This window comes from Piliocolobus tephrosceles, chromosome 10, assembly GCF_002776525.5.
Source record: "Piliocolobus tephrosceles isolate RC106 chromosome 10, ASM277652v3, whole genome shotgun sequence".
NCBI lineage: Eukaryota > Metazoa > Chordata > Mammalia > Primates > Cercopithecidae > Piliocolobus > Piliocolobus tephrosceles.
The window spans coordinates 61,424,034-61,448,012 of record NC_045443.1 but is presented as its reverse complement, the minus strand read 5'-3'; the positions used below and the strand labels follow the sequence as shown (position 1 = coordinate 61,448,012).

Below are 23,979 nucleotides of genomic sequence, written 5' to 3'. Positions count from 1 at the left end.
TTTAGCCTCACAGATTGAGAGAAGGTGCACCTCGCTAGGGAGCCAGCATGTTCATTTTCCTTCAGCAGGTAACATGGTTGTTTTAGAGTTTTCTCAGTGCCCAGATTTTACTTTGAGAATAGTAATTGGTGCATCACTTGGTTCCAAACCACTTGAGGGTTATACATTCAGCACTGTCAGAGGTGTCTAAGCCAGAACAATTCCATCTTGAATAGGGGCTGCGTAATATGAGACTACAACCTACTGGGCCACATTCCCAGGAGGTAAGGCATTCTAAGTCACAGGATGAGACAGGAGGTCAGCACAAGACACAGGTCATAAAGATCTTGCTGATAAAACAGGTTACAGTAAAGAAGTCAGCCTAAACCCACCAAAACCAAGATGGCGATGAGCTGACCTCTGGTCTTCCTCACTGCTACACTCCACCAGTGCCATGACAGTTTACAAATGCTGTGGCAACCTCAGGAAGCTATCCTATATAGTCTAAAAAGGGGAGAAACCATTAGTTCCAGGAATTTCCCACCCTTTTCCAGAAAACTCATGAATAATCCACCCTCTGTTTAGCATATAATCCATAAATAACCACAAAATTTGGCTATTTTTTAATGGAGTAACCTGTGGAGTAGCCATTCTTATTGCTTTACTTTCTTTTTCTTTTTTTTTTCTTTCTTTCTTTCTTTCTTTTTTTTTTTTTGAGACAGAGTCTCGCTCTGTCGCCCAGGCTGGAGTGCAAAGTTGCTTTCACTTTGCAGTGTGGACTCACCCTGAATTCTTTCTTGTGCCTGATCCATGAACCCTCTCTTGGGTTCTGTATCAAGACCCCTTTCTGGTAACAGCACCTTCCAAAGCAAGTTTTAGGTCAAATATTACAAAATGTTATAGTTTATGACAGGGAGTGAGAACTTAGGAGACCATTTGCAACTAATTCCAACTTCCCCAGCCCCAGTTTCTAAGGAGAAAAGACAGCTAGTTGCTGTTACTGGAAAGGGGTCCCAATCCAGACCCCAAGAGAGGGTTCTTGGGTGTCGTGCAAGAAAGAATTCGAGGTGAGTCCATAAAGTGAAAGCAAGTTTGTTAAGAAAGTAAAGGAATAGGCTGGGCAAGGTGGCTCATGCCTGTAATCCCAGCACTTTGGGAGGCTGAGGTGGGCAGATGACCTGGGGTCGAGAGTTTGAGACCAGCCTGACCAACATGGAGACACCCCATCTCTACTAAAAATACAAAATTAGCTGGGCATGGTGGCACATGCCTGTAATCCCAGATACTCGGGAGGCTGAGGCAGGAGAATCGCTTGAACCTGGGAGGAGGAGGTTGCAGTGAGCCGAGATTGTACCATTGCACTCCAGCCGGGGCAACAACAAGAGCGAAACTCCATCTCAAAAAAAAAAAAAAAAAAAAAAACAAGTAAAGGAAGAAGAGAATGGCTACTCCATAGGCAGAGCAGCCCCAAAGGCTGCTAGTTGCCCATTCTTATGGTTATTTCTTGATTATATGCTAAACAAAAGGTGAATTTTTCATGCCCCCCTTTTCAAGACTATATAGGGTAACTTCCTGAGGTTGGCATGGCATTTGTAAAGTGTCATGGCACTGGTGGGAGTGTAGCAGTAAGGACGACCAGAGGTCACTCTCATCACCATCTTGGTTTTGGTGGGTTTTAGCTGACTTCTTTACTGCTACCTGTTTTATCAGCAAGGTCTTTATGACCTATATCTTGTGCTGCGCTCCTGTCTCATCCTGTGACTTATTATAGAACGCCTTAACCTCCTGGGAATGTGGCCCAGCAGGTCTCAGCCTCATTTTACGCAGCCCCTATTCAAGATGGAGTTGCTCTGACTCAATTACCTCTAACATTACCGTTTATATTGGTGTGGCATACAAGTACAGTGCTGGGCCAATGTAATTTTTTTTTTCTTTTTCTGAGATGGATTCTTTGTCTCCCAGGCTGGAGTGCAGTGGTGTGAATCTCAGCTCACTGCAACCACTGCCTCCCTGGTTCAAGCGATTCTCCTGCCTCAGCCTTCTGACTAGATGGGATTACAGGTGCGCACCACCACACCCAGCTCATTTTTATGTTTTTAGTAGAGACCAGTTTCACCACATTGGCCAGGCTGGTCTCAAACTCCCGACTTCAAGTAATCTGCCCACCTTGGCCTCCCTAAATGCTAGGATTACAGGTGTGACACCACACCTGGCCCAATAATAATTTTATGCAATTATACTTAAAAGAGTTGATTTATCAAATGTATATAAATAACATGATTTCATTGTTATACCAAAGGTTTTTTGTTGGCAATTCTTATGGGAAAAAAAAAAAGTATATGTCCTGATTTGGACTTTTAAAATTATTTTCAGGTGTATATTACTTAGATATTATTGCATGTGCTAAAAAGGGTCTGGATAAAGGCAGTTCTTTCAACTTTCATAAACAGTCCTAAAAACAAATCTGATGTTATATGAAACATAAAAAATCTTAACTTATTTTCAACCTAAATAAGCTGAATAGCCATTCAAAATAGAATTTTACTCACCATACTTAGAGCTTATTTTAGGACAGTTAGAAAATTTTAAAATTATTTTATAGGATCTTTACAATATCTTTCCTATCTATCTGTCTGTCTGTCTATCTATCATCTGTCTATCTATCTACCTACCTACCTATTATCTATATTTTTTCACATTTTGGGGTTAAATGGAAGGTTTCGTTTTTGAATTTTCTTTTTTATTTTTTGAGATGGAGTCTTGCTCTGTCACCCGGCTGGAGTGCAATGGCGTGATCTCGGCTCACTGCAACCTCTGTCTCCTGGGTTCAAGCGATTCTCCTGCCTCAGCCTCCCAAGTAGCTGGAATTACAGGCGCCTGCCACCACGCCCAGCTAATTTTTGTATTTTTATTGGAGACGGGGTTTTGCCATTTGGCCAGGCTGGTCTTGAACTCCTGGCCTCATGCAATCGCTGGCCTCAGCCTCCCAAAGTGCCGGGATTACAGGCATGAGCCACTGCGCCTGGCCAGTTTTTGAATTTTGTAAAAATATCTCTGATGTAAACGCAAAAAAATGTTTCTTTAAAATTATACCATGTCTAAACTAAATTGCTAGCAAGGGATTGAATTCAGCTTTGTCCCTCTTAAGAGCTTCTTTTCACTGGGCGCAGTGGCTCACTCCTGTAATCCCAGCACTTTGGGAGGGCGAGGCGGGTGGATCACTTAAGGTCAGGAGTCCGAGACCAGCCTGGCCAACATGGTGAAACTCTGTCTCTATAAAACTACAAAAATTAGCCAGACATATTGATGGGTGCTTGTAATCACAGCTACTCAGGAGGCTGAGGCAGGAAGAATTGCTTGAACCCGGGAAGAGGAGGTTGCAGTGAGCAAAGATCACACCACCGTACTCTAGCCTGGGTGACAGGACGAAACTCCGCCTTAAAAAAAAAAAAAGAGCTTCTTTTCTTTCTTCAGGCACTGAGAGCATGTTCTTTGGATTAAGCTTTCCTGCCCTGTTCAGTGTTCACAGTGGAAAAGCTTTCAGAAAACTCTTTACCCCCCAGTAGATGTGTCAATTAGACTTGCTTAGCTCCTGAGTGGTCCTCTCTGGCTTCACAAACATGCTGTGATCTTTACAAAGAGACATTTTTTTAAACAGAGATTTTTATTTTTGAAATTTTTTTTTAATTTTTAAAAGTATAAAGGAGGAAATAAATCTTTTCCTTCTACCCATCTTAGGTTCATTAGCTTGGGGCCCTTGTAACAAAGGATAGATTAACGACGAAAAACATACACATTTATTTCAGTTTTATGTGACATGAGAGCCTTCGTAAGGAAATGAAGATCTGAAGAAGTGATTAAACCTGATGTCTTTATGCTTGGTTTGATGAAGAAAGGAAAGTCACGGAGAAATATAATAGGACAAAGAAAAAGTATGATCTCAGTGTAACAAATTGGAGAATGTTAGGCCTGTTTGTTCAGATACTTTATCCTTTCCTCGGGATACAGGGAGGGCACCTTTCGCATGAGGGCTCTATGACCTGCATCAAAAGAAGGTTAGAAAATTATTCCTAGATTTTATGACCTGCTTCAGATCAAGGTCAAAAAGTGCTTCCTGTACATGTCATTCCTCAAGTTCCTTCAGCTTAAAATAATCAGTCTGGCGAAGTGCCCTATTTTGGGGTAGTATGTCCTGAACTCCATCATAAGCAAATAAGGAAAAGAAGAAACCACCCTCCTTTCTCTAACACTTTGCCCTCTTTCCTCAAGTCCAAGTTGAATTAAATGTTTCTGTTAGAGTTTTGTTCTGTCTTACGATTTTGTGACCATAAGTTTTGCAACTGAGATTACTGTTATTATTTGGAAACGGAGTCTCACTTTGTCGCCCAGGCAGTGGTGTGATCTCGGCTCACTGCATCCTCCCCGTCCTGGGTTCAAGTGATTCTCCTGCCTCAGCCTCCCAAGTAGCTGGGATTACAGGCGTGCACCACCACATCTGGCTAATTTTTGTATTTTTAGTAAAGATGGAGTTTAACCACGTTGGCCAGGCTGGTCTTGAGCTCCTGACCTCAAGTGATTCGCCAGCCTCAGCCTCCCAAAGTGCTGCAATTATAGGCTTGCGCCACCATGCCTGGCTGAGATTATTATTCTTACTTTTGAGACAGAGTCTCACTGTGTCGCCCAGGCTGGATTGTAGTGGCACGATCTCAGCTCACTGCAATCTCTGCCTTCCGGGTTACAGCGATTCTCCTGCCTCAGTCTCCTGAGTAGCTGGGATTACACGTACATGCCACCACACCTGGCTAATTTTTGTATTTTTAGTATAGATGAGGTTTCACCATGTTGGCCAGACTGGTCTCGAACTCCTGACCTAGTGATCTGCCTGCCTCAGCCTCCCAAAGTGTTGGGATTACAGGCGTGAGCCACTGCACCCAGCCGAGATTATGATTTCTAAATCGACCAATAAGAGAGAAAGGGGGAAATGAGAAATCACAGTACTTTTGGTACATAATCTTTTGGTACTACCACTATTCATAGTTTCTTTTTATCACATCTGTCATCATCCCTCCTTTTACATACGCAAATATGTTCACTTGTTTGTGTGACAACTATCAGTGTAATCACATATCACCTTACAGTGATGGAGGCCTTGTAGGGTATATAGAAGTGGCTTTCTTTTCTTTTTTCTTTTTTTTTTGAGATGGAGTCTCCCTCTCTCACCCAGGCTGGAGTGCAGTGGCACAATCTCAGCTCACGGCAGTCTCTGTCTCCAGGTTCAAGCAATTCTCCTGCCTCAGCCTCCTGAGTAGCTGGGATCACAGGTGCGTGCCACTAAGCCTGGCTAATTTTTGCATTTTTAGTAGAGATGGGGGTCTCACTATGTTGGCCAGGGTGGTCTCAAACGCCTGATCTCAAATGATCCACCTGCCTCAGCCCTGAAACTATTGGGATTACAGGCACGAGCCACCTCGCCTGGCCCGAGATCTCGTCTCTACAGAAAAAGTAAAATAATTTAGCCCAGCCTGGTGGCATGTGCCTGTAGTCTCAGCTACTCAGGAAGCTAAGGTGGGAGGATCGCTTGAGCCTGGGAGGCAGAGGTTGCAGTGACCTGAGATTGTATAACTGCACTCCAGCCTCGGCTACAGAGCTCAACCCTGCCTCAAAAAAAAAAAAAAAAAAAAAAAAGGAAAAAAGAAAAAAAAATTTGATTGATAACACGTATTTCAGTTGTCTAATATAATAAAGCAAAGCACCCCTAAGACTGATACATAGGCAATAAAAGCATCAACAAATCTCCCATAAAAAATTTCTGAAATATTTATGTTATTACAACTTACTTAAGAACTTACCTACACAAATTTAAGCTAAGGAACACTGAACATCTCTTCGGACTTGACACTTCTTCCCATGAAACAGTAGTAAGTAGACCAAATTATTTCCAGCCTCCTCTTCTCAGAAGTTGAAAGACCACGTTTTTGTGCTTTTTTTTAGGAGCCCGCTGATAAATCTCAAAGATGTTTTAGGTGTAAAATATATCCTGAGATTTTAATATATTTCTTTCTTATAATTAGAATCTTATTTGGGGAAGGCAAAAATCAAGTGTTTATTAAAGGGGATTTTGGCTTTTTGTTAAGAGAGAATCATGGGTGCCTGAGAAACAACGCCTGGTTACCTAGTTAATCAAAGTGACAATAAAATATTTAATAATAGGCATAGAAAGCAACATGCCTGAAAAGAATGTTAGATATCATGAACTCCAAGCTTCTCTTCAAAGAATCAGTATGTCGGTATGTTCAGCTCTCTTATTCTCTGTTCTCCATTTTAAAGTTTAACTTCTTGGTTGTCTTCGCCCCCTTCCCTCTAGTTTCAGTAAACAACTTTCCCGCTAATTCTAATCAGTAGTTCACATCTGTTCCCCTCGTCACCTGCTCTGTCTTGACACATCCTGAGTTACCTGTTCTGTAACCATCCTTCCTGCCAAACTACTCATCCCACCACTCTGACTCGTACCCCTGCTGTCTTTAAAATAGCCAATCGGAATTAGCTTAGACTGTGCAGTCCAACCCTATCCAACAGGCGAATGACACAGGAGTAGGATCTACTTGCGTCAGGAATAAGAACCCCTTCCCCTCCCTTGTTCAGGTGTGCTCTGGCCATTGCTCCATCCACCAGTTGCACCCTTCTATGGAAGTAACAGTCGCCTTGCTGAGAAAATTCTTTATCTGAGCACTCGTTCTTTTCAGCACTAAGGAACAAGCATTTGTTTCTAAGAAGAACCTCTTTCACAAGCATGGAAACTTTGTAAATGAGCACATTGATTAAACATGACCAAAATATATAACCTCTCTGTAAAATATAAAAATAAGCTTAAATGTATTATTTTTTTTAATTTTTTTTTTTTTTTTTTTTTTTTTTTTTGAGATAGAGTCTCACCCTGTTGCCCAAGCTGGAGTGCAATGGCATGATCTCAGCTCACTGCAACCTCCACCTCCCGGGTTCAAGCGATTCTCCTGCCTCAGCCTCCTGAGTAGCTGGGATTACAGGTGCACGCCACCACACCAGGCTAATTTTTTGTATCTTTAGTGGAGATGGGGTTTCACCACATTGGCCAGGCTGGTCTCAAACTCCTGACCTTGTGATCCACCCAGCTCGGCTACCCAAAGTGCTGGGATTGCAGGTGTGAGCCACCATGTCCAGGCAAGTGTATGTATTTTTTATCCTTTTGAAGTTCATAAGCATGGTGATTGGGTTTTCACACTCATGTGTGAGAAGTACCACCCGCAAAGCTTGTTATGATGTGGGCACATTACCCATCTGGCATGAGAAGAAAAAACAAAACCACATGTATATACACTTAAAATAATGCTCAAGTAGCCAATGTTTCAGTATTCTTTCTTACTTAGGAATTATTTTGGTGTCTGATGATTATCTATTACCTCAATTTAATATCTGCCCAAGGCTTTAAGTTACCTAAGGATCTTGGAAATTACCTTTAATCTGAGATATCATAAAACATAAAGTTGAAGTAAAAACTTATCAGAATAATGATTTCATTATATTGAGCACAAATTCACATTTTTTTCTAATTTTTTGAGATCCTGTTTCAAAAAAATTAAACTACTGTTCAAATCATAAAAATAAATAAGACTAATGGAATTAAAATTGTTTAGCTTAAATCAGAGAAAGTTGAGTGGTGATTTCAGGTACAGATTCATTAACTGGTTTGAATTACTCTACATATTTGAAAATAATTTTAAAAAATTGAATTTGAGTAGATACTAATAGCTTTTTATTAATTCATCTTCCTATCTTCAATTACTTTGATTTAGATTTTATAAATTGTATTACTTGATATTTCTTTCTTAGATTTGTGAAAAGAAAAATGAAACTGCATGATGACAGTAAACATTCTTATCTAAATTCTAGGTACTCACAAAAAGCCTACACAGGAATTCTGCCTGAGCCCCAGGTTTTTTTTTTTTTTTTTTTTTTTGAGATGGAGTCTCACTCTGTTGCCCAGGCTGGAGTGCAGTGGTGCAATCTCAGCTCACTGCAACCTCCACTTCCAGGGTTCAAGCAATTCTCCTGCCTCAGCCTCCCAAATAGCTGTGACTACAGGCATGCACCACCACACCGGCTAATTTTTGCATTTTAGTAGAGACAGGGTTTCACCATGTTGGTTAGGCTGGTCTCAAACTCCTAACTTCAGGGGATACACCGGCCTTGGCCTCCCAAAGCTGTGGGATTACAGCACTTTGGGAGGCCGAGGCAGATGGATCACCTGAGGTCAGGAGTTCGAGACCAGCTTGGTCAACATGGTGAAACCCTGTCTCTATGAAAAAAATACAAAAAATTAGCCAGATGTGGTGGCACGTGCTTGTAATCCCAGATACTCTGGAGGCTGAGGCAGAAGAATTGCTTGTACCTGGGAGGTGAAGGTTGCAGTGAGCCGAGATTGTGTGATTGTACTCCAGCATGGGCGACAAGAGAAGACTCCATCTCAAAATAAAAAAAGAAAAAGAGATGGGATCTTTCTATGTTGCCCAGGGAGGGTTACAGTGGTCACAGGCAAGTTCACTGCAGAGATCATAGTACACTACAGCCTCAACTCCTGAGCTCCAGTGATTCCCCTGCCTCAGCCTCCAGAGTAGCTGAGACCACAGGTGGGCACCATTGTGCCTGTCTCACTTTTAGCTTTTCAATCAAATGCTATTGCTGCTTGTCATAGTGAAGTAGGCTGTTACAGAGAAGATCTAAAGGTCCTATCTATTTATTGAGAACTTTTCCCGTTTTTATCCAGAATAGAGAACAGAGCACGTTGGAGAGAAGCACATTTCCAGTAGTTCAAACCTAGATGTTTGCTTCGTAGAATCTGTGGACTGTTACTTATAAATGGACATTGTCTCCTGCAGAGAAAAATCTTAGTGTAAAATCAATTAATTATACATTTTTGAGACCTTTATGAAAAAATTATTTTTAAAATGGAAGTGGACCAGGCACGGAGGCTCGTGCCTATAATCCCAGCACTTTGGGAGGCTGAGGCAGGCGGATCACCTTAGGTCAGGAGTTCAAGACCAGCCTGTCCCACATGGTGAAGCCCCATCTCTACAAAAATATAAAAATTAGCTGGGTGTGATGGCAGGTGCCTGTAATCCTAGTTACTCAGGAGACTGAGGCAAGAGAATTGCTTGAACCCAGGAGGTGGAGGTTGTAGTGAGCAGAGATTGTGCCATTGCACTCCATCCTGGGTGACAGAGAGAGACTCTGTCTCAACAACAAAAAATAAAATAAAATGGAAGCGGAGAGGGATGTATTTTAACAAATACTGTAACAAAACACTGTTAGTGTTTATGTAGCAATTCTATAGTGTAAATAGTTTCTTGGGTTCTGTTGCTGAGCACATTTTTAGTAAGAACTAAAAAAAAATAGAAAAATAATTGGGAAACCTAACAAGAAGAAAAGGAAGATGTCCCAGTGGAGAAAATGAAGGGGGAAAAAAAAAGAACGCAGTTTAAACTTGTCTTTGGGCCGGGTGCCATGGCTCATGCCTGTAATCCCAGCACTTTGAGAGGCTGAGGTGGGTGATCACTTGTGGTCAGGAGTTCGAGACCAGCCTGGCCAACATGGTGAAACCCTGTCTCTACTAAAAATACAAAAATTAGCTGGGTGTGGTGGCTCATGTCTGTAATCCCAGCTACTCAGGAGGCTGAGGCAGGAGAATCACTTGAACCCAGGAGGTGGAGGTTGCAATGAGTTGAGATCGCACCACTGCACTCCAACCTGGGTGTCAGGGTGAGACTCCCGTTGTGGGAAAAAAAAAAGTATATAAATACACACACACACACACACACACACACACATATATGTAGAAACAAAAAAACTTGCCCTTGGTTTTGGGGGATTTATTATACCAACATAGGTAAGCAGTTGTATTTGTCTTCAATTAGGTGAATTTTTTTTTTTCCAGATTGATGATTACCCAGAATTTTTGAGCTCACCAGATAGAGAAATCAGCCAACACATTCGTATCATCTATTCTTCAACTGTTTTGAAAAAAGAGTGTAAAAAGTCAAACGGTGTCAGGAAATTCCTATTTCCATTTCATCATACTAAAGCTAACAACGAGAAAGGTAGGTACTTCCAGTCTGTGTCTGGATCCAAGGCAAAAAAAAAAAAAAAGTATGTAATATATTTCTTAAAATTGATGCAGGATATTTTGCTCCTTCGTTCAGGTAAAATCCAGGTTCTTATCACACAGCCAGGAAAATTAGGCATGGGGACACATTGAAAGATGTAAGAGAGTGGGATTTATTAAAAGAAAGCTCTCAGTGGAAAAAAGGGGTCTGGCCAACTGGCTCTCACCTCACAGATTGAATATCAGTCGGCCACACACAAGAGCCGAAGAGACCAGGCTCATCCACCCGCACAAGGCTTGAATTCCTGGTGGTTCCAACCCTACTCTCCCAGCGCACATGTGGACTCGCCCAGACAAGGCCCTGGGAAGGTTTCCTTATCTTCCTCCTGCATCTATCATTCCCCAGTCGAAAGAAGTACATCTAAGGCCCGGCGCTGTGGCTCACGCCTGTAATCCCAGAACTTTGGGAGGCCCAGGCGGGCGGATCACGAGATCAGGACATCCAGACCATCCTGGCTAACAGGGTGAAACCCCGTCTCTACTAAAAATGCAAAAAATTAGCCAGGCGTGGTGGCGGGCGCCTGTAGTCCCAGCTACGCGGGAGGCTGAGGCAGGAGAATGCCCTGAACCCGAGAGGCGGAGCTTGCCGTGAGCCGAGATCGCGCCACTGCACTCCAGCCCGAGCGACAGAGCAAGACTCCGTCTCAAAAAAAAAAAAAAAAAAAAAAAAAAATGTACATCTAGCTGCCATTAGAATAAGGATAAGAACGAGGAATGATCTTAACTGCTTCCAGCTGACGGGGGCGCTGTTTTGGGAAAATGGCAGTCAGATCTCCCTCAGAGGCCTATCTCAGGGTTCCCTGTAGAAGGGGCCATCCTCTGGTGCTCTGGTTGCTTAACTATTTGGAGTTTAACGGCCTGAAAGTGAGAAGACATAAACTGGCTTATTAGAAAACGAGTATCAAAATGAAATAAGGATGGTGGGTAAGGACAGCTCAAAGATCCTGAGACCTTTTACTAATTTGCACCAAAAGCCTGAGTGGTACAAAAAAAAAAAAAAAAAAAAAAAAAAAAAAAAAAAAAAAAAAAAAAACTTTTACTCTTTTGCTGGCATGTTGGGCTTCTGGGTTCCCTTCCCCTGAGCCCAATCTTAAGTCAACCAGTTTAAGGTTTGGGAAAGTAACTTTTTCCAGTTTGGAGGATGTATCCAAAGGGAGTATCCCGTAGTACCAAGATACAATACCTATCTGTGAAGAGAGGACAGAGGAGGAAAGAGGAAAAAAAAATGACTTTTTTTCCCCAGGGGGTTCAGGATGCATTTGAAAGGGGTACAGCTTGAAGATGAATGGCTACTCCTCTATTAATAGAAAGAGGGGAGTGAGGCATCCCACATTCCCATCTCTTCCTAGTGAATACCCAGTATACATGAGAAGTGAGGCATCCCTCTTTCTTTCTTCCATCTTTATATCCCTGAGTCTCAGGGACCACATCAGGGTGCCATCCATGGGTATCAAAGCAGCTTTCACTAATGTTAACCGGGGGGCCTAGGGGCTGGGAATATATACTCTTACTCATGTACGCCCTATCTCCCCTGCTGTCAGTAGCCATTGAGTTCCTTAGACTTCATTTATGCCATGGATATCAGCATGACCTTTTTTCATGAATTGGGAAGCTTGGCTTAATTGGCAAGAATCAGTCATGCTTACCTGTGCTGTGCCTTTTAACTTCTGTTATTGCCTGCACCTGGATCCTTCAGATCCAGCTTTCTTTCCTGGGGCTTTGACCCAAAGCTTAGAATTGGGTTTGGGACAAAAATGTGTCTGCGGGGGAGGGGGTTGCATAGACTCATTATTATAAGCCAAATGCGAAGGTGGAATTGAGTCCTCCTCTAACAAGGGAGAGAAAAGGATGTCTGTGATATGCCCAGATAAGTGGTGGCTATATTTATTCTTGCTAAGATTTGAGTGCATGGGGCTTGGCTTTGGTTAACTCCCTTGGTCTTATTTTCCCAAATGGCAGGATGTGTAGGATAGTTTCTCAGAACTTGAATAGTGATCCAGATTTTTACATTACCCATCCCCTTTTGTTCCTTATGAGCTACAGCCAGAGATTGCTGATTGGTTCACAGGAATAAACAGGGTTAGTCTAAAATGTAGGCAAAAACTTAAAAACAGCTAATCTAAAAAGTCTAGAATTTAATGACAAATATTTAAGTTTTGAAATATAATTTCTTTCTCCCCAGTCCTCATTTTTGCTAAAAACAAATCATGATAGGACTGAGTTTTTTGCAAAATAGACTTTAGTCTTATATTTGACCTGATTATTTGCATAAAGTGCAGCAAAGATAATTATTTTTACATAGGCCTTTTAGACTGGCTTTGATGAAACTCTGTTCCACAAGGAATCTCAGATAAGACTTTCTAAAGCTGAGCCCTGCCAGGGGCTAGTACGCTCAAATACCTGAAAGTTGGGTAAATGCCTCTCCTCTTGAGGTCCCAAGAGCATGGGGTCCTGGATCTGTTAGAAAGTGACATTCTTTACTCACCACAAATTAGCAACCCGGTGTGGGGACTGTATAGACAACCTATCAGGCCAGTTTTCCCAAGAGGCTTTTATCAGTTCTGCAAGTCAAGCTTGACTCCTTAAAGGGAAGCATACCCTTCCAGTCAAAGCCTTGGTAAAACAACCAGTTTCTCCAGTTGCATCCTATTGCAAAGAAAATGGATTTTTTTTAGCCACTCTGTGGTATGTTGTTACCCTATCAAACTAATGCAATGCAGCCCTATCAAACTAATGCAATGATGTACTCAAACTTGAATTTCATTTTTCTTTATTTTTTCCGTAGGTTATTGGGGTACAGATCATATTTGCTTACACGAGTAAGTTCTTTATTGGTCATATTTGGTTACATAAGTAAGTTCTTCAGTGGTAATTTGTGAGATTTTGGTGCACCCATCACCCAAGCAGTATACATTGCATCCTATTTGTAGTCTTTTATTCCTCACCTCCCTCCTACCCTTCCCCTCAAGTTCCCAAAGTCCACTATATCATGCTTTTTTTTTTTTTTTGAGATGGAGTCCTGCTCTGTTACTCAGGGTGGAGTGCAATGGCGTGATCTTGGCTCACTGCAACCTCCACTTCCTGGGTTCAAGCAATTATCCTGCCTCAGCCTCCCGAGTAGCTGAGATTACAGGCACCCACCACCATGCCTGGGTAATTTTTGTATTTTTAGTAGAGACAGGGTTTCACCATGTTGGCCAGGCTGGTCTCGAACTCCTGACCTTGTGATATGCCTGCCTTGGCCTCCCAGAGTGACAGGATTACAGGCGTGAGCAACAGTTCCCAGCCTATTGTATCATTCTTATGCTTTTGTGTCCTCATAGGTTAGCTACCACAAATCAGTGAGAATGCAAAATGTTTGCTTTTCCATTCCTGAGTTACTTCACTTAGAATAATAGTCTCCAGTGTCATCCAGGTCACCGTGAATGCCGTTAATTCACTCCTTTTTATGACTGAATAGTATTCCATCATATATATATATATATATATATATATATATATATATATATATATATATATATATATACACACATACACACACACACACATATATATGCCACAGTTTCTTTATTCACTCATCGATTGATGGGCATTTGGATTGGTTCCACAATTTTGTAATTGTGAATTGTACCACTATAAACATGCATGTGCAAGTATCTTTTTTGTATAAAGACTTTTATTCCACTGGGTAGATGCCCAGTAGTGGGATTGCTGGATCAAATGGTAGTTCTATTTTTAGTTCTTTAAGGAATCTCCACACTGTTTTCCATAGTGGCTGTACTAGTTTACATTCCCACCAGCAGTGTAAAAGTATTCCCTGATCACCGCATCCACACCAGCATCTATTGTTTTTTGGTTTTTTGATTTTTTGATTATGGTCATTCTTGCAGAAGTGAAGTGGTATTGCATTGTAGTTTTGCTTTGCATTCCCCTGATCATTAGTGATGTTGAGCTTTTTTTCGTATGTTTTTGGCCATTTGTATATCTTCTTTTGAGAACTGCTTATTCATGTCCTTAGCCCACTTTTTGATAGGATTTTTTTTTCTTGCTAATTCATTTGAGTTTGTAATAGAGTCTGGATATTAGTCCTTTGTCAGATGTATAGATTGTGACAGCAGGAGAATCATTTGAACCTGGGAGGCAGAGGTTGCAGTGAGCTGAGATCACACCATTGCACTCCAGCCTGGGCAGCAGAGCAAGGCTCTGTCTCAAAAAAGAAAAAAAAAACTTACTCAGTTTTCTATTAGTTCAGTCCATTCTTGTTTTGCTTGATATTTGTGAACAATTCAGCTCTTCATGAGTCCTTACGTTTTTCTTTTATTCCAATGTCACAATCTCAAAAGTTATCAGAAACCTGCATCTTAGAGCACGTGTCAAAGTTCTATAGCTGATTATAAACCATCCTTTGAAGAGGATCAAGACAAGACAAAAAACTTAACATAACAACCTTAATTGTGATTGCTAGCCTATAGTCAGACATTAGAATTTTAGAAATCCCATAAATTTTGGAACATATATTAATATTATTCCCTAAAATATAACCTGAGGAAGATTAAACATCATTTTGGCAATCCCATGTACCTAAACATATAAGGTAATCCTGTTTACCTGTCTTCTGTATGCCCCAGGGGCCGTCTGTAGCATCCAAAAACTAGCCATCAAGAAGGACAATTTTGAAACTAAAGTTTGATTTGGAGAAGACTGTTAAATATATTAGAGGCTTAAAGCACTTGATGTTATGAAAGAGAATACCAGATTACCTTATTTATTTAGCCAAAATGATGACTTGGAAATTTTTTAAAAAGCAGAAACCTTTTATAACCCTTTACGAATTTTGCTGAAGAGCAGATTAGTGCCTTAAGAGTACCTTGTTGTGCTTTTATTTTAATTCTCAATTTGCAGAAAAACCATATAACACCCCCCTCCCTTTTTTTTGGATATGGAGTCTTGCTCTGTTGCCTAGGTTGGAGTGGAACAGCACGATCTCAGCTCACTGCAACTTCCGCCTCCCGGGTTCAAGCAATTCTCCCGCTTCAGCCTCCTGAGTAGCTTGGATTACAGGCATGTACCACCACACTTGACTCATATTTTATTTTTAGTAGAGATGGGATTTTGCCATGTTGACCAGGCTGATCTAGAACTCCTGTCCTCAGGTGATCTGCTTGTCTTGGCCTCCCAAAGTACTGGGATTACAGGCATGAGCCACCATGCCCAGTCCATGTAATACCCTTTCAAATTTAGTCAGTCTGTTCACACACAGAATTTCTTTTGCAAGATTAATTCTTATAATCATTCCACAACTCGTTTAAACCTTTAGGTTTATCTTATCTGATTCAAAACAATCCTTTAACCCTAGGCAAAAATTTACGTTTTGATGACTTCTGCATTTTACCAATAATCTTTAAGACTGTTTTTACTTCTCAAAGATTAAAGTTATGTGAACTAAAAGGTACCACAGCTTTTGTCTTCCCTTTAAAACGTATTTGATCCAAGTGCTTATCCTTCCTTAAGTCAATTCATTAGATCTCTTTTTATAGACATCACACACACAACACATGTATAACTAGACAGACAGGTAGAAGAAGATCCAGTCTGGGGGACAGAGTGAGACTCTGTCTCTAAAAAAACAGGGAAGTCAGGCTAGGTACAGTGGCTCACGCCTGTAATCCCAGAACTTTGGGAGGCTTAGGAGGGTGGATCATGAAGTCAGGAGTTCGAGACCAGCCTGACCAATATGGTGAAACCTCATCTCTACTAAAAATACAAAAATTAGCCAGGTGTGGTGGCGTGCACCTGTAATCCCAGCTACTCAGGAGACTGAGGCAGGAGAATTGCTTGAACCCAGAAGGTGTAGGTTGCAGTGAGCCGAGATCACGCCATTGTACTCCAGCCTGGGTGACAGAGCAAGACTCTGTCTCAAAAAAAAAAAAAAAAAAGTTACTAGGCTGGGCATGGGTGGCTCACACCTGTAATCCCAGCACTTTGGGAGGCTGAGGTGGGTAGACCACTTGAGGTTAGGAGTTCAAGACCAGCCTCGCCAATATGGTAAAATGCCATCTCTACTAAAAATACAAAAAAATTAGTTGGGCGTGGTGGCACACACCTGTAGTCCCAGTTCCTTGGGAGGCTGAGGCAGGAGAATTGCTTGAACCCAGTGGGTGGAGGCTGCAGTGAACTGAGATCGTGCTACTGCACTCCAGCCTGGGCAAGACAGAGTGATACTCCATCTCAAAAAAAATAAAGTAACTAGATAGATATAGATAGAAGTATAGATATAGATATTTTGTTTTTCAGACAGCGTCTTAATTTGTTGCCCAGGCTGGAGTGCAGTGGTGAGATCTTAGCTCATGCAGCCTGGTCCTCCCAGACTCAGGTGATCCTCCCACCTCAGTCCCCGCAAGCAGCTGAGACTACAGGTGTGCACCACCACATCTGCCTAAGTTTTAAATTTTTTGTAGAGACGGGGACTCACTATGTTGCCCAGGCTGGTCTCAAACTCCGGCCTCAAGCAGTCTTTCTGCCTTGGCCTCCCAAAGTCCTGGGATTACAGACATGAGCCACCACCAGACTCATATATATGAAAAAAAAGCAGACTGTAGCCTGCAGCAGCTTAGGAGAAATGGGTCAGAAATCTAAGAGAATATCATAGCTCATGACTGCAAAATACTTGTCCACATTCTGGGAAGATTCATGGTTTGTGCTCTTAAGTAAATACTTACTAATATGACCTGGGAGGAAAGTGCCTATTAACCAAGCTTTGCTAACACGTTAATAAAGAGATGACAGCCATCTTCCTATTGAAAACAAAAAAGAATGTTAGAATCTGGACCCCATTTGGTCAGTTCTTATTTAATTTTAATAATCTTATTAACATCCACAGATTTTAATGAAAGTTTATTTTGCCAAGGATAAGAATGTGCCCATGACACAGCTTCAGAAGGACCTGATGACATGTGCCCAGGGTGATCAGTGCGCAGGTTGATTTTATACAGTTTAGGGAGATCTAATACAGCAGTCAATACATGCAATATTTACAGTGGTTCAATCTGGAAGGGGGGGAAAACTCGATGGTGGGGTGAAGCAGGCTTCCTGGTAGTAGGTTGATTTAAACTTTTTCTGATTGGCAATTCACTGAAAGAGTTACTATCCATAGAAAGGAATGTATGTCTGGATTATAATAAGGGGTTTTATAGACCAAGGTTTTATCATGCAGATGAAGCTTTCAAGTAGCAGGCTTCAGAGAGAACAGACTGTAAATGTTTCTTACCAGACTTAAGGTCTACATTGATGCTAATGCTTGTTGGCTTTTCCTGAATTCCAAAAGTGAGAGAAGTATAATAAGTCATGTCTGACCTCCACTTCCTAGCATGGTGTGACCTAGTATTTCAGGTTAACTCTGGAATGCCCTTGGCCAACAGTAGGGGTCCATTCAGATGGCTGGGGCTAAATAATTTTATTTTTGGCTTACATGTAGATGCTTAAAAAAAAAGGAATTTTATAGCCAAAGGGTGGAGTCAGTGGGTAGAAAATTACTAAAAGGAAACATCAAGAGTGGCATGGAATTCTGGCTAAATGGACCTAACAGGATTCTTGCTGAAGACAGGCCAGGATAATTAGACATCACCTGGGGGGTGGTGGAGGATAAGGAAGCTGATCAGATGTAAAGAATGATGATACATGAAGGATGGGGGATTCTGGCTAAACCAACTTATCAGGATTCTTGCTGAAATTGGACAATACAGAGAAGAACATGGAAGTCCAAAGCTCAAGGACTACTTGAGAAATTCAGGGGAGTCTGAGCAGAGTTTGGTTAAGGAGATAATCTTTTTCACCACCTAAGACCTGGGATACACACCTAGATGAAAAGATGAACAGTCACCTTTAGATCATGTTCATAGAGAGCTCAGCATCTGATGTAAGTGATTTCTCTACTTTGCCCAAGGAGATCTAGAAGAGAATGGGAGGATGAGGATTCAGAGATGCTGGTACTCACCTGGCTCTGCTGGTACTGCCCCGCCTTCATGTTTCACATTTTGGGCTCTTTCTAAGCTTTTTGTGTGAAGACTTTTACAAATCCAAGGACAAATGGATAAAAGTAGTATATTATGTATAGCTCAGTAATACGCTGTTTATTTTCATGGTCTATTTTATTTTTGTTAGTTTGTTTGTTTCGAAACATGGTCTTGCTCTGTCACCCTGGCTGGCGTGCAGTGGTGCGATCTCAGCTCACTGCAGCCTCAACCTCCTGGGCTCAAGCAGTCCTTGTGCCCCAGCCCCTCAAGTAGCTGGGACTACAGGTATGTGCCACCATACCTGGCTAGTTTTTTTTGTAGAGACAAGGTTTCACCATGTTTCCCACTGGTCTCAGACTTCTGGGTTCAAGCAATCCACCTGCCTCTGCCTCCCAGAGTGCTGGGATTACTTACAGGCGTGAGCTACTGAGCCCAGCTTTATATTTTTAGAGACAGGATCTCACTCTGTCATCCAGGCTGGAGTGCAGTGGCACAATTACAGCTCACTGAAGACTTGACTTCCCCTGTCTCAAGTGATTCTCCCACCTCAGCCTCCTGAATAGCTAGGACTGCGAGTATAGGCCATCACAGCTGGCTAATTTTTTTTACTTTTATTTTTTGTAGAGACAATGTCTTGCTTTGTTGCCCAGGCTGGTCTCAAACTCCTATGCTCAAGCATTTCTCCCATCTTGGCCTCCCAAAGTGCTGAGATTATAAGTGTGAGCCACCATGCCAGGCCTTCATTTTACATATATATATATATGGCGAAACAATAAAGAATATATATTTGGTCCTTGTGCCTAGTTCCTCACACAGAGCTTCTGAAACATTTAGAATTTAGAATTTCCTGAGTGATAAGAACATTGTTTGTTATTCATAACAAGCTCCTTTCAACAATAGAACACATGCTAATGAGATGAGGTTGAGAGTATGACCCATGAGGAGGTGTGCTACATTCGAAAAGAGCCTCATGAATTTTCTAATTTATTTAAACAAAAATCTGGACAACAGACATGGGAATGGATATTAAGGGTGTGGGATAATGGTGGAAGGAATGTAGAGTTGGATCAGGCTGAGTTTATCGATTTGGGCCCACTAAGTAGGGACTCTGCATTTAATGTTGCAGCTTGGGAAGTTAAAAAAGGTTCTAATAGTTTATTTGCTTGGTTTGCTGAAATATGGTTTAAAAGATGGCCCAATGTGAGTGAGCTGGAAATGCCTGATCTCCCTTGATTTAATGTAGGAGAAGGGATCCAAAGGCTTAGGGAGATTGGGATGGTGGAGTGGATTAGTCATTTTAGACCTACTCATCCCAGCTGGGAGGGTCCAGAAGATATATCCTTGACTAATGCCTTGCAAAATAGATTTGTGAGGGCAGCACTCGCATCTTTGAAGAGCCCTGTAATTGCTCTTCTCTGTATGTCAGATCTAATGGTGGGAACCGCAGTCACTCAACTACAAAATTTAAATACAATGGGAATAATTGGATCCCGAGGTGGCAGTGGCCAAGTGGCAGCACTCAACTGTCAAAGGCAAGGTATGCATAGCTACCATAATGGACAGCAGAGGCAAAGCAGCAATCAGAATAGTCTGACTTACATAGAGCTGTGGTATTGGCTAATTAATCACAGTGTTCTTAGAAAATGAGTTGATAGGAAGCCTACTGCATTCTTACTGAATTTATATAAGCAGAAAACTTCTAGGCCAAATGGAAAAAAAGACTAATTTGAATTATGAAAACAGAGAATCATGGCCCCTCAATCAATTTCCAGATTTGAGTCACTTTACAGATCCAGAACCCCTTGAATGAAGGGGAGGCCATGTCCCCTTAAGGAAGGACCCCACTACATTACGAACAATTTATGCAGTGAATCTTTCTCTCACCATTCCCCCAGGAGACCTTTTAGCAGGGTAACTGTGTAGCCTTTTAGCAGGGTAACTGTGCATTTGGGAAAGGGAAATGATCAGACATTTAGGGGACTACTGGACACTGGCTCTTAGCTGACGTTGATTCCAGGGTACCCAAAACATCATTGTGGTCCTCCAGTTAAAGTAGGGGCTTATGGAGGTCAAGTAATTAATGGAGTTTTAGTTACAGTGGGTCCAGTGGGTCTCCGAACTCATCCTATGGTCATTTCCCCAGTGCCAGAATGTATAATTGGCATAGACATACTTAGCGGCTGGCAGAACCCCCACATTGGCTGGTAGAATGAGGGCTATTATGGTGGGAAAGACCAAATGGAAACCATTAGAGCTGCCTCTTCCTAGAAGAATAGTAAATCAAAAACAGTATTGCATCCCTGGAGGGATCATGGAGATTAGTGCTACTATCAAGGACTCGAAAGACGCAGGGGTGGTGATTCCCACCACATCCTTGTTCAGCTGTCTCCCATTTGGCCTGTGCAGAAGACAGATGGATCCTGCAGAATGACAGTGGATTATCGTAAGCTTAACCAAGTGGTGACTCCAAGTGCAGCTGCTGTACCAGATGTGTTTTCATTGCTTGAGCAAATTAATACACCTCCTGGTACCTGGTATGCAGCCATTGATTTGGCAAATGCATTTTTCTCCATTCCTGTCCATGGGCTCCTCCTACCTTTAAGTCAACAGGCCAAGAAGGCAGTTACAGTGTTGGCTGGGGTGATTGACCTAGACTATCAAGTCTAGGTCTACTACTGAAATCATTCTACTACTCCACAATGGAGTTAAGGAAGAGTATGCATGGAACACAGGAGATCCATTAGGGCGTCTCTTAGTGTTACCATGCCCTTTGATTGAAGTCAGTGAGAAACTACAACAGCCCAATTCAGGCAGGACTACAAATGACCCAGACCCTTCGTGAATGAAGGTTTGGGTCACTCCACCAGGAAAAAAACCATGACCTGCTGAGGTGCTTGCTAAAGGCAAAAATAATACAGAATGGGTAGTAGAAGAAGGTAGTCATCAATACCAGCTATGACAACGTGACCAGCTGCAGAAACAAGGACTGTAGTTGTCATGAGTATTTCCTCCTTCTTTCATTAAAAACATGTTTGTGCATGTATATACTTGTACTAAGAAAATACTTTAATTTAATTTCCTTTTTCCTTTAGCATATGACATAAGATTTATTTACTTCTCATCAGCATTTAGGTATTGTTAACTTTATGAAATAGTATTTGGGTTGGGGATTGTTGCATTTCCAGTTGTGCAAAGGATAGTTGTATTATGCTAGGCATAATTATGACCTTATTATTGTCCTTATTTGAAGATTTGTATGATCTCAGGAGATGTGTATGGGTTCAGGTTGACAAGGGGTGGACTTGTGATGGTTAATACTGAGTGTCAACTTCATTGGATTGAAGGATAGAAAGTATTGATCCTGGGTGTCTCTGTGAGGGTGTTGCCAGAGGAAATTAGCATTTGAGTCAGTGGGCTGGGAAGGGCAGACCTGCCTTATTCCGGTTGGGCACAATCTAATCATCTGCCAGTGAGCTAGAATATAAGCAGGCAGAAAAATGTGAAAACAGAGATTGGTCTAGCCTCCCAGCCTACATCTTTCTCCTGTGCTGGACGCTTCCTGCTCTCAAACATTAGACTCCAAGTTCTTCAGTTTTGGAACTTGGACTGGCTCTCCTTGCTCTTCAGCCTGTAGACAGCCTATTGTGGGACCTCGTGACCGTGTGAGTTAATACTTAATAAACTTCTATATATGGAAGTTATCATATAGGTAGAACTGGAAGTTTTCATATCCACCTGGACACATTGGGCTCTCTATATTTATTCCATTAATTCTGTCCCTCTAGAGAACACTGACTAATACAAGTGTGGTGGCTCACACTTGTAATTCCAGCACTTTGAGAGGCTAAGTGGGGACAATCACTTAAGACAGGAGTTTGAGACCAGCCTGGGAAACAGGGCAAAACCCTGTCTCTTCAAAAAATACAAAAATTAGCTGGGTGTGGTGATGCACACCTGTAGTCCCAGCTACTCAGGAGGCTGAGGTGGGAGAATCACTCAAAGCTGGGAGGTTGAGGCTATACTGAACCATGATCACACCACTGTACTCCAGCCTGGGTGACAGAGGAAGACCCTGTCTGAAAAACAAACAAACAAACAAAAACTAAAAAAACCCTTAACTGATGGGGTTTGGAGAGCTCCCAAGTTGGTGACCACATTAAGTTCTTGGGACAGTGGTGCCAGGAGAGGGCATGGAGGCTTTGCACCCCTCCCTCCCCTGATGCCCTGCTCAATGCATCTCTTCCATTTGGCTATTCCTGAAGATAATCCTTTATAACAAACTGGTAATGGTAAGTGAAGCACTTTCCTGAGTTTTGTGAGCTGTTCTTGCAAATTATTAAACCCAAGGAGGTGCTTGTGGTAAAGGGGAGGAAAAACTTTTCCTCTGCCTTCTTAGGTTTTGTGGCTGTACCTAAGGATTAAACTGAGAAAAGGCAGGTTAACAGGAGATAAGGATACACATTTTATTTGACATTAACACTTTTACACGACAGGGGAACCTTAATAGAAGAGAAATGAAGACCCAAAGAAGCTGACAGGCCTGTGCGCTTACATACCATGTTAACAAAGAATGATAAATTGTACAGCTGTGACAAGACAAGGCAAAGGGTCTTGGGCTATGCACAGTGAACTGTGGGAAAATAACAAGGAAATATATGGTGAAAATTAATGGAAGATAAGACTTATTTTAGTGTTTGTACAGATTCATCTCAGTGTCCATGCCTCACTTCTGTTGACAAGAATGCTCTCAAAAAGTAAAGGAAACCAAGATTTGTGCAGGGGTTTCCTCTGTCCATTCCTCCCACCTCACCCTTCAAACCTAAACTTGAGCCTGTTGCTCACCGACCTAACATTGCTCTCACCATCGCTCTCAGCAATGCTGATGTGCAAAAGCAGGTAAAGCATATGATGGCTTTCGTTGAACAAGAAGCCAATGAGAAAGCAGAAGGAATAGATGCAAAGGTAGAAGAAGAGTTCAACATAGACAAAGATTGGCTCATGCAAGCCCAAAGACTAAAGATTATGGAATATTATGAGAAGAAAGAGAAACAGATTGAGCAGCAGAAGAAAATTCAGATGTCCAATTTGATGAATCAAGCAAGACTCAAAGTCCTCAGAGCGAGATGACCTTATCACAGGTTTGTACCAGTTGCCGGAGCCCCGAATGATTCATTGTTGCAGGAAACAAGATTTCTCTCTGGTAAAGGCTGCGATGCAAAAGGTAATCCCTATGTACAAAATTGCCAGCAAAAAAGATGTTGATGTCCAAATTGACCAGGAGTCCTACCTGCCAGCGGATGTAGCTGGTGGAGTTGAGATATATAATGGGGATCGTAAAATAAAGGTTTCCAATACCCTGGAAACCGGCTGGATCTCATAGTCCAGCAGATGATGCCAGAAGTCGGGGGGTGCTTGTTTAGGGCAAATGCCAACAGGAAGTTTTTGGACTAAGCCTTCGGGAGGTGGAGCTCATCCTCAGCTCTCCTGCTGTGATGTGGAAGCTTCTGATATTTGAAGAAATACAAATGTCTCTGTAACTTCCTCTTTACTGCCCCAGTATTGCTCTGTATTTATCAGTGATGCCCCTTTGTCACCAATGCCTTGCCTAATTGTTCACAATGGTGGAAAGCTTTGTGTAATATGACCAGGACTCACCTCCAGTTCATCCGAAAGTAAAAAAAAAAAAAAAAAAAAAAAAAGAATTTCTCCTCTTCCTGGTATAAAGAGGTTGCATTTCTCATGGGAAATTTATGTCCTGGTGTTTTTTTTTTTTTTTCTTTTTTCTTTTTTTTA

At 41.8% G+C, this 23,979-nt stretch overlaps 1 protein-coding gene, 1 non-coding gene and 1 pseudogene across 3 annotated transcripts in view; all 3 read left to right on the top strand.

The window, feature by feature from the left end:
• Positions 1-23,979, top strand: part of C10H12orf56 (chromosome 10 C12orf56 homolog) — a 114,523-nt gene that overhangs the window by 24,338 nt on the left and 66,206 nt on the right. For both annotated transcript variants that reach the window (XM_023225140.2, XM_023225139.2), the window contains exon 2: positions 9,947-10,109. In XM_023225140.2, coding sequence (XP_023080908.1) covers positions 9,947-10,109 — 163 coding nt within the window. The remainder of the gene's footprint in view (positions 1-9,946; positions 10,110-23,979) is intronic.
• On the top strand, positions 7,196-7,299 carry LOC111551280. Its single transcript, XR_002734310.1, has one exon. It is a non-coding gene; the product is annotated as a small nucleolar RNA U13 (small nucleolar RNA).
• On the top strand, positions 18,063-23,637 carry LOC111551262 (annotated as a pseudogene).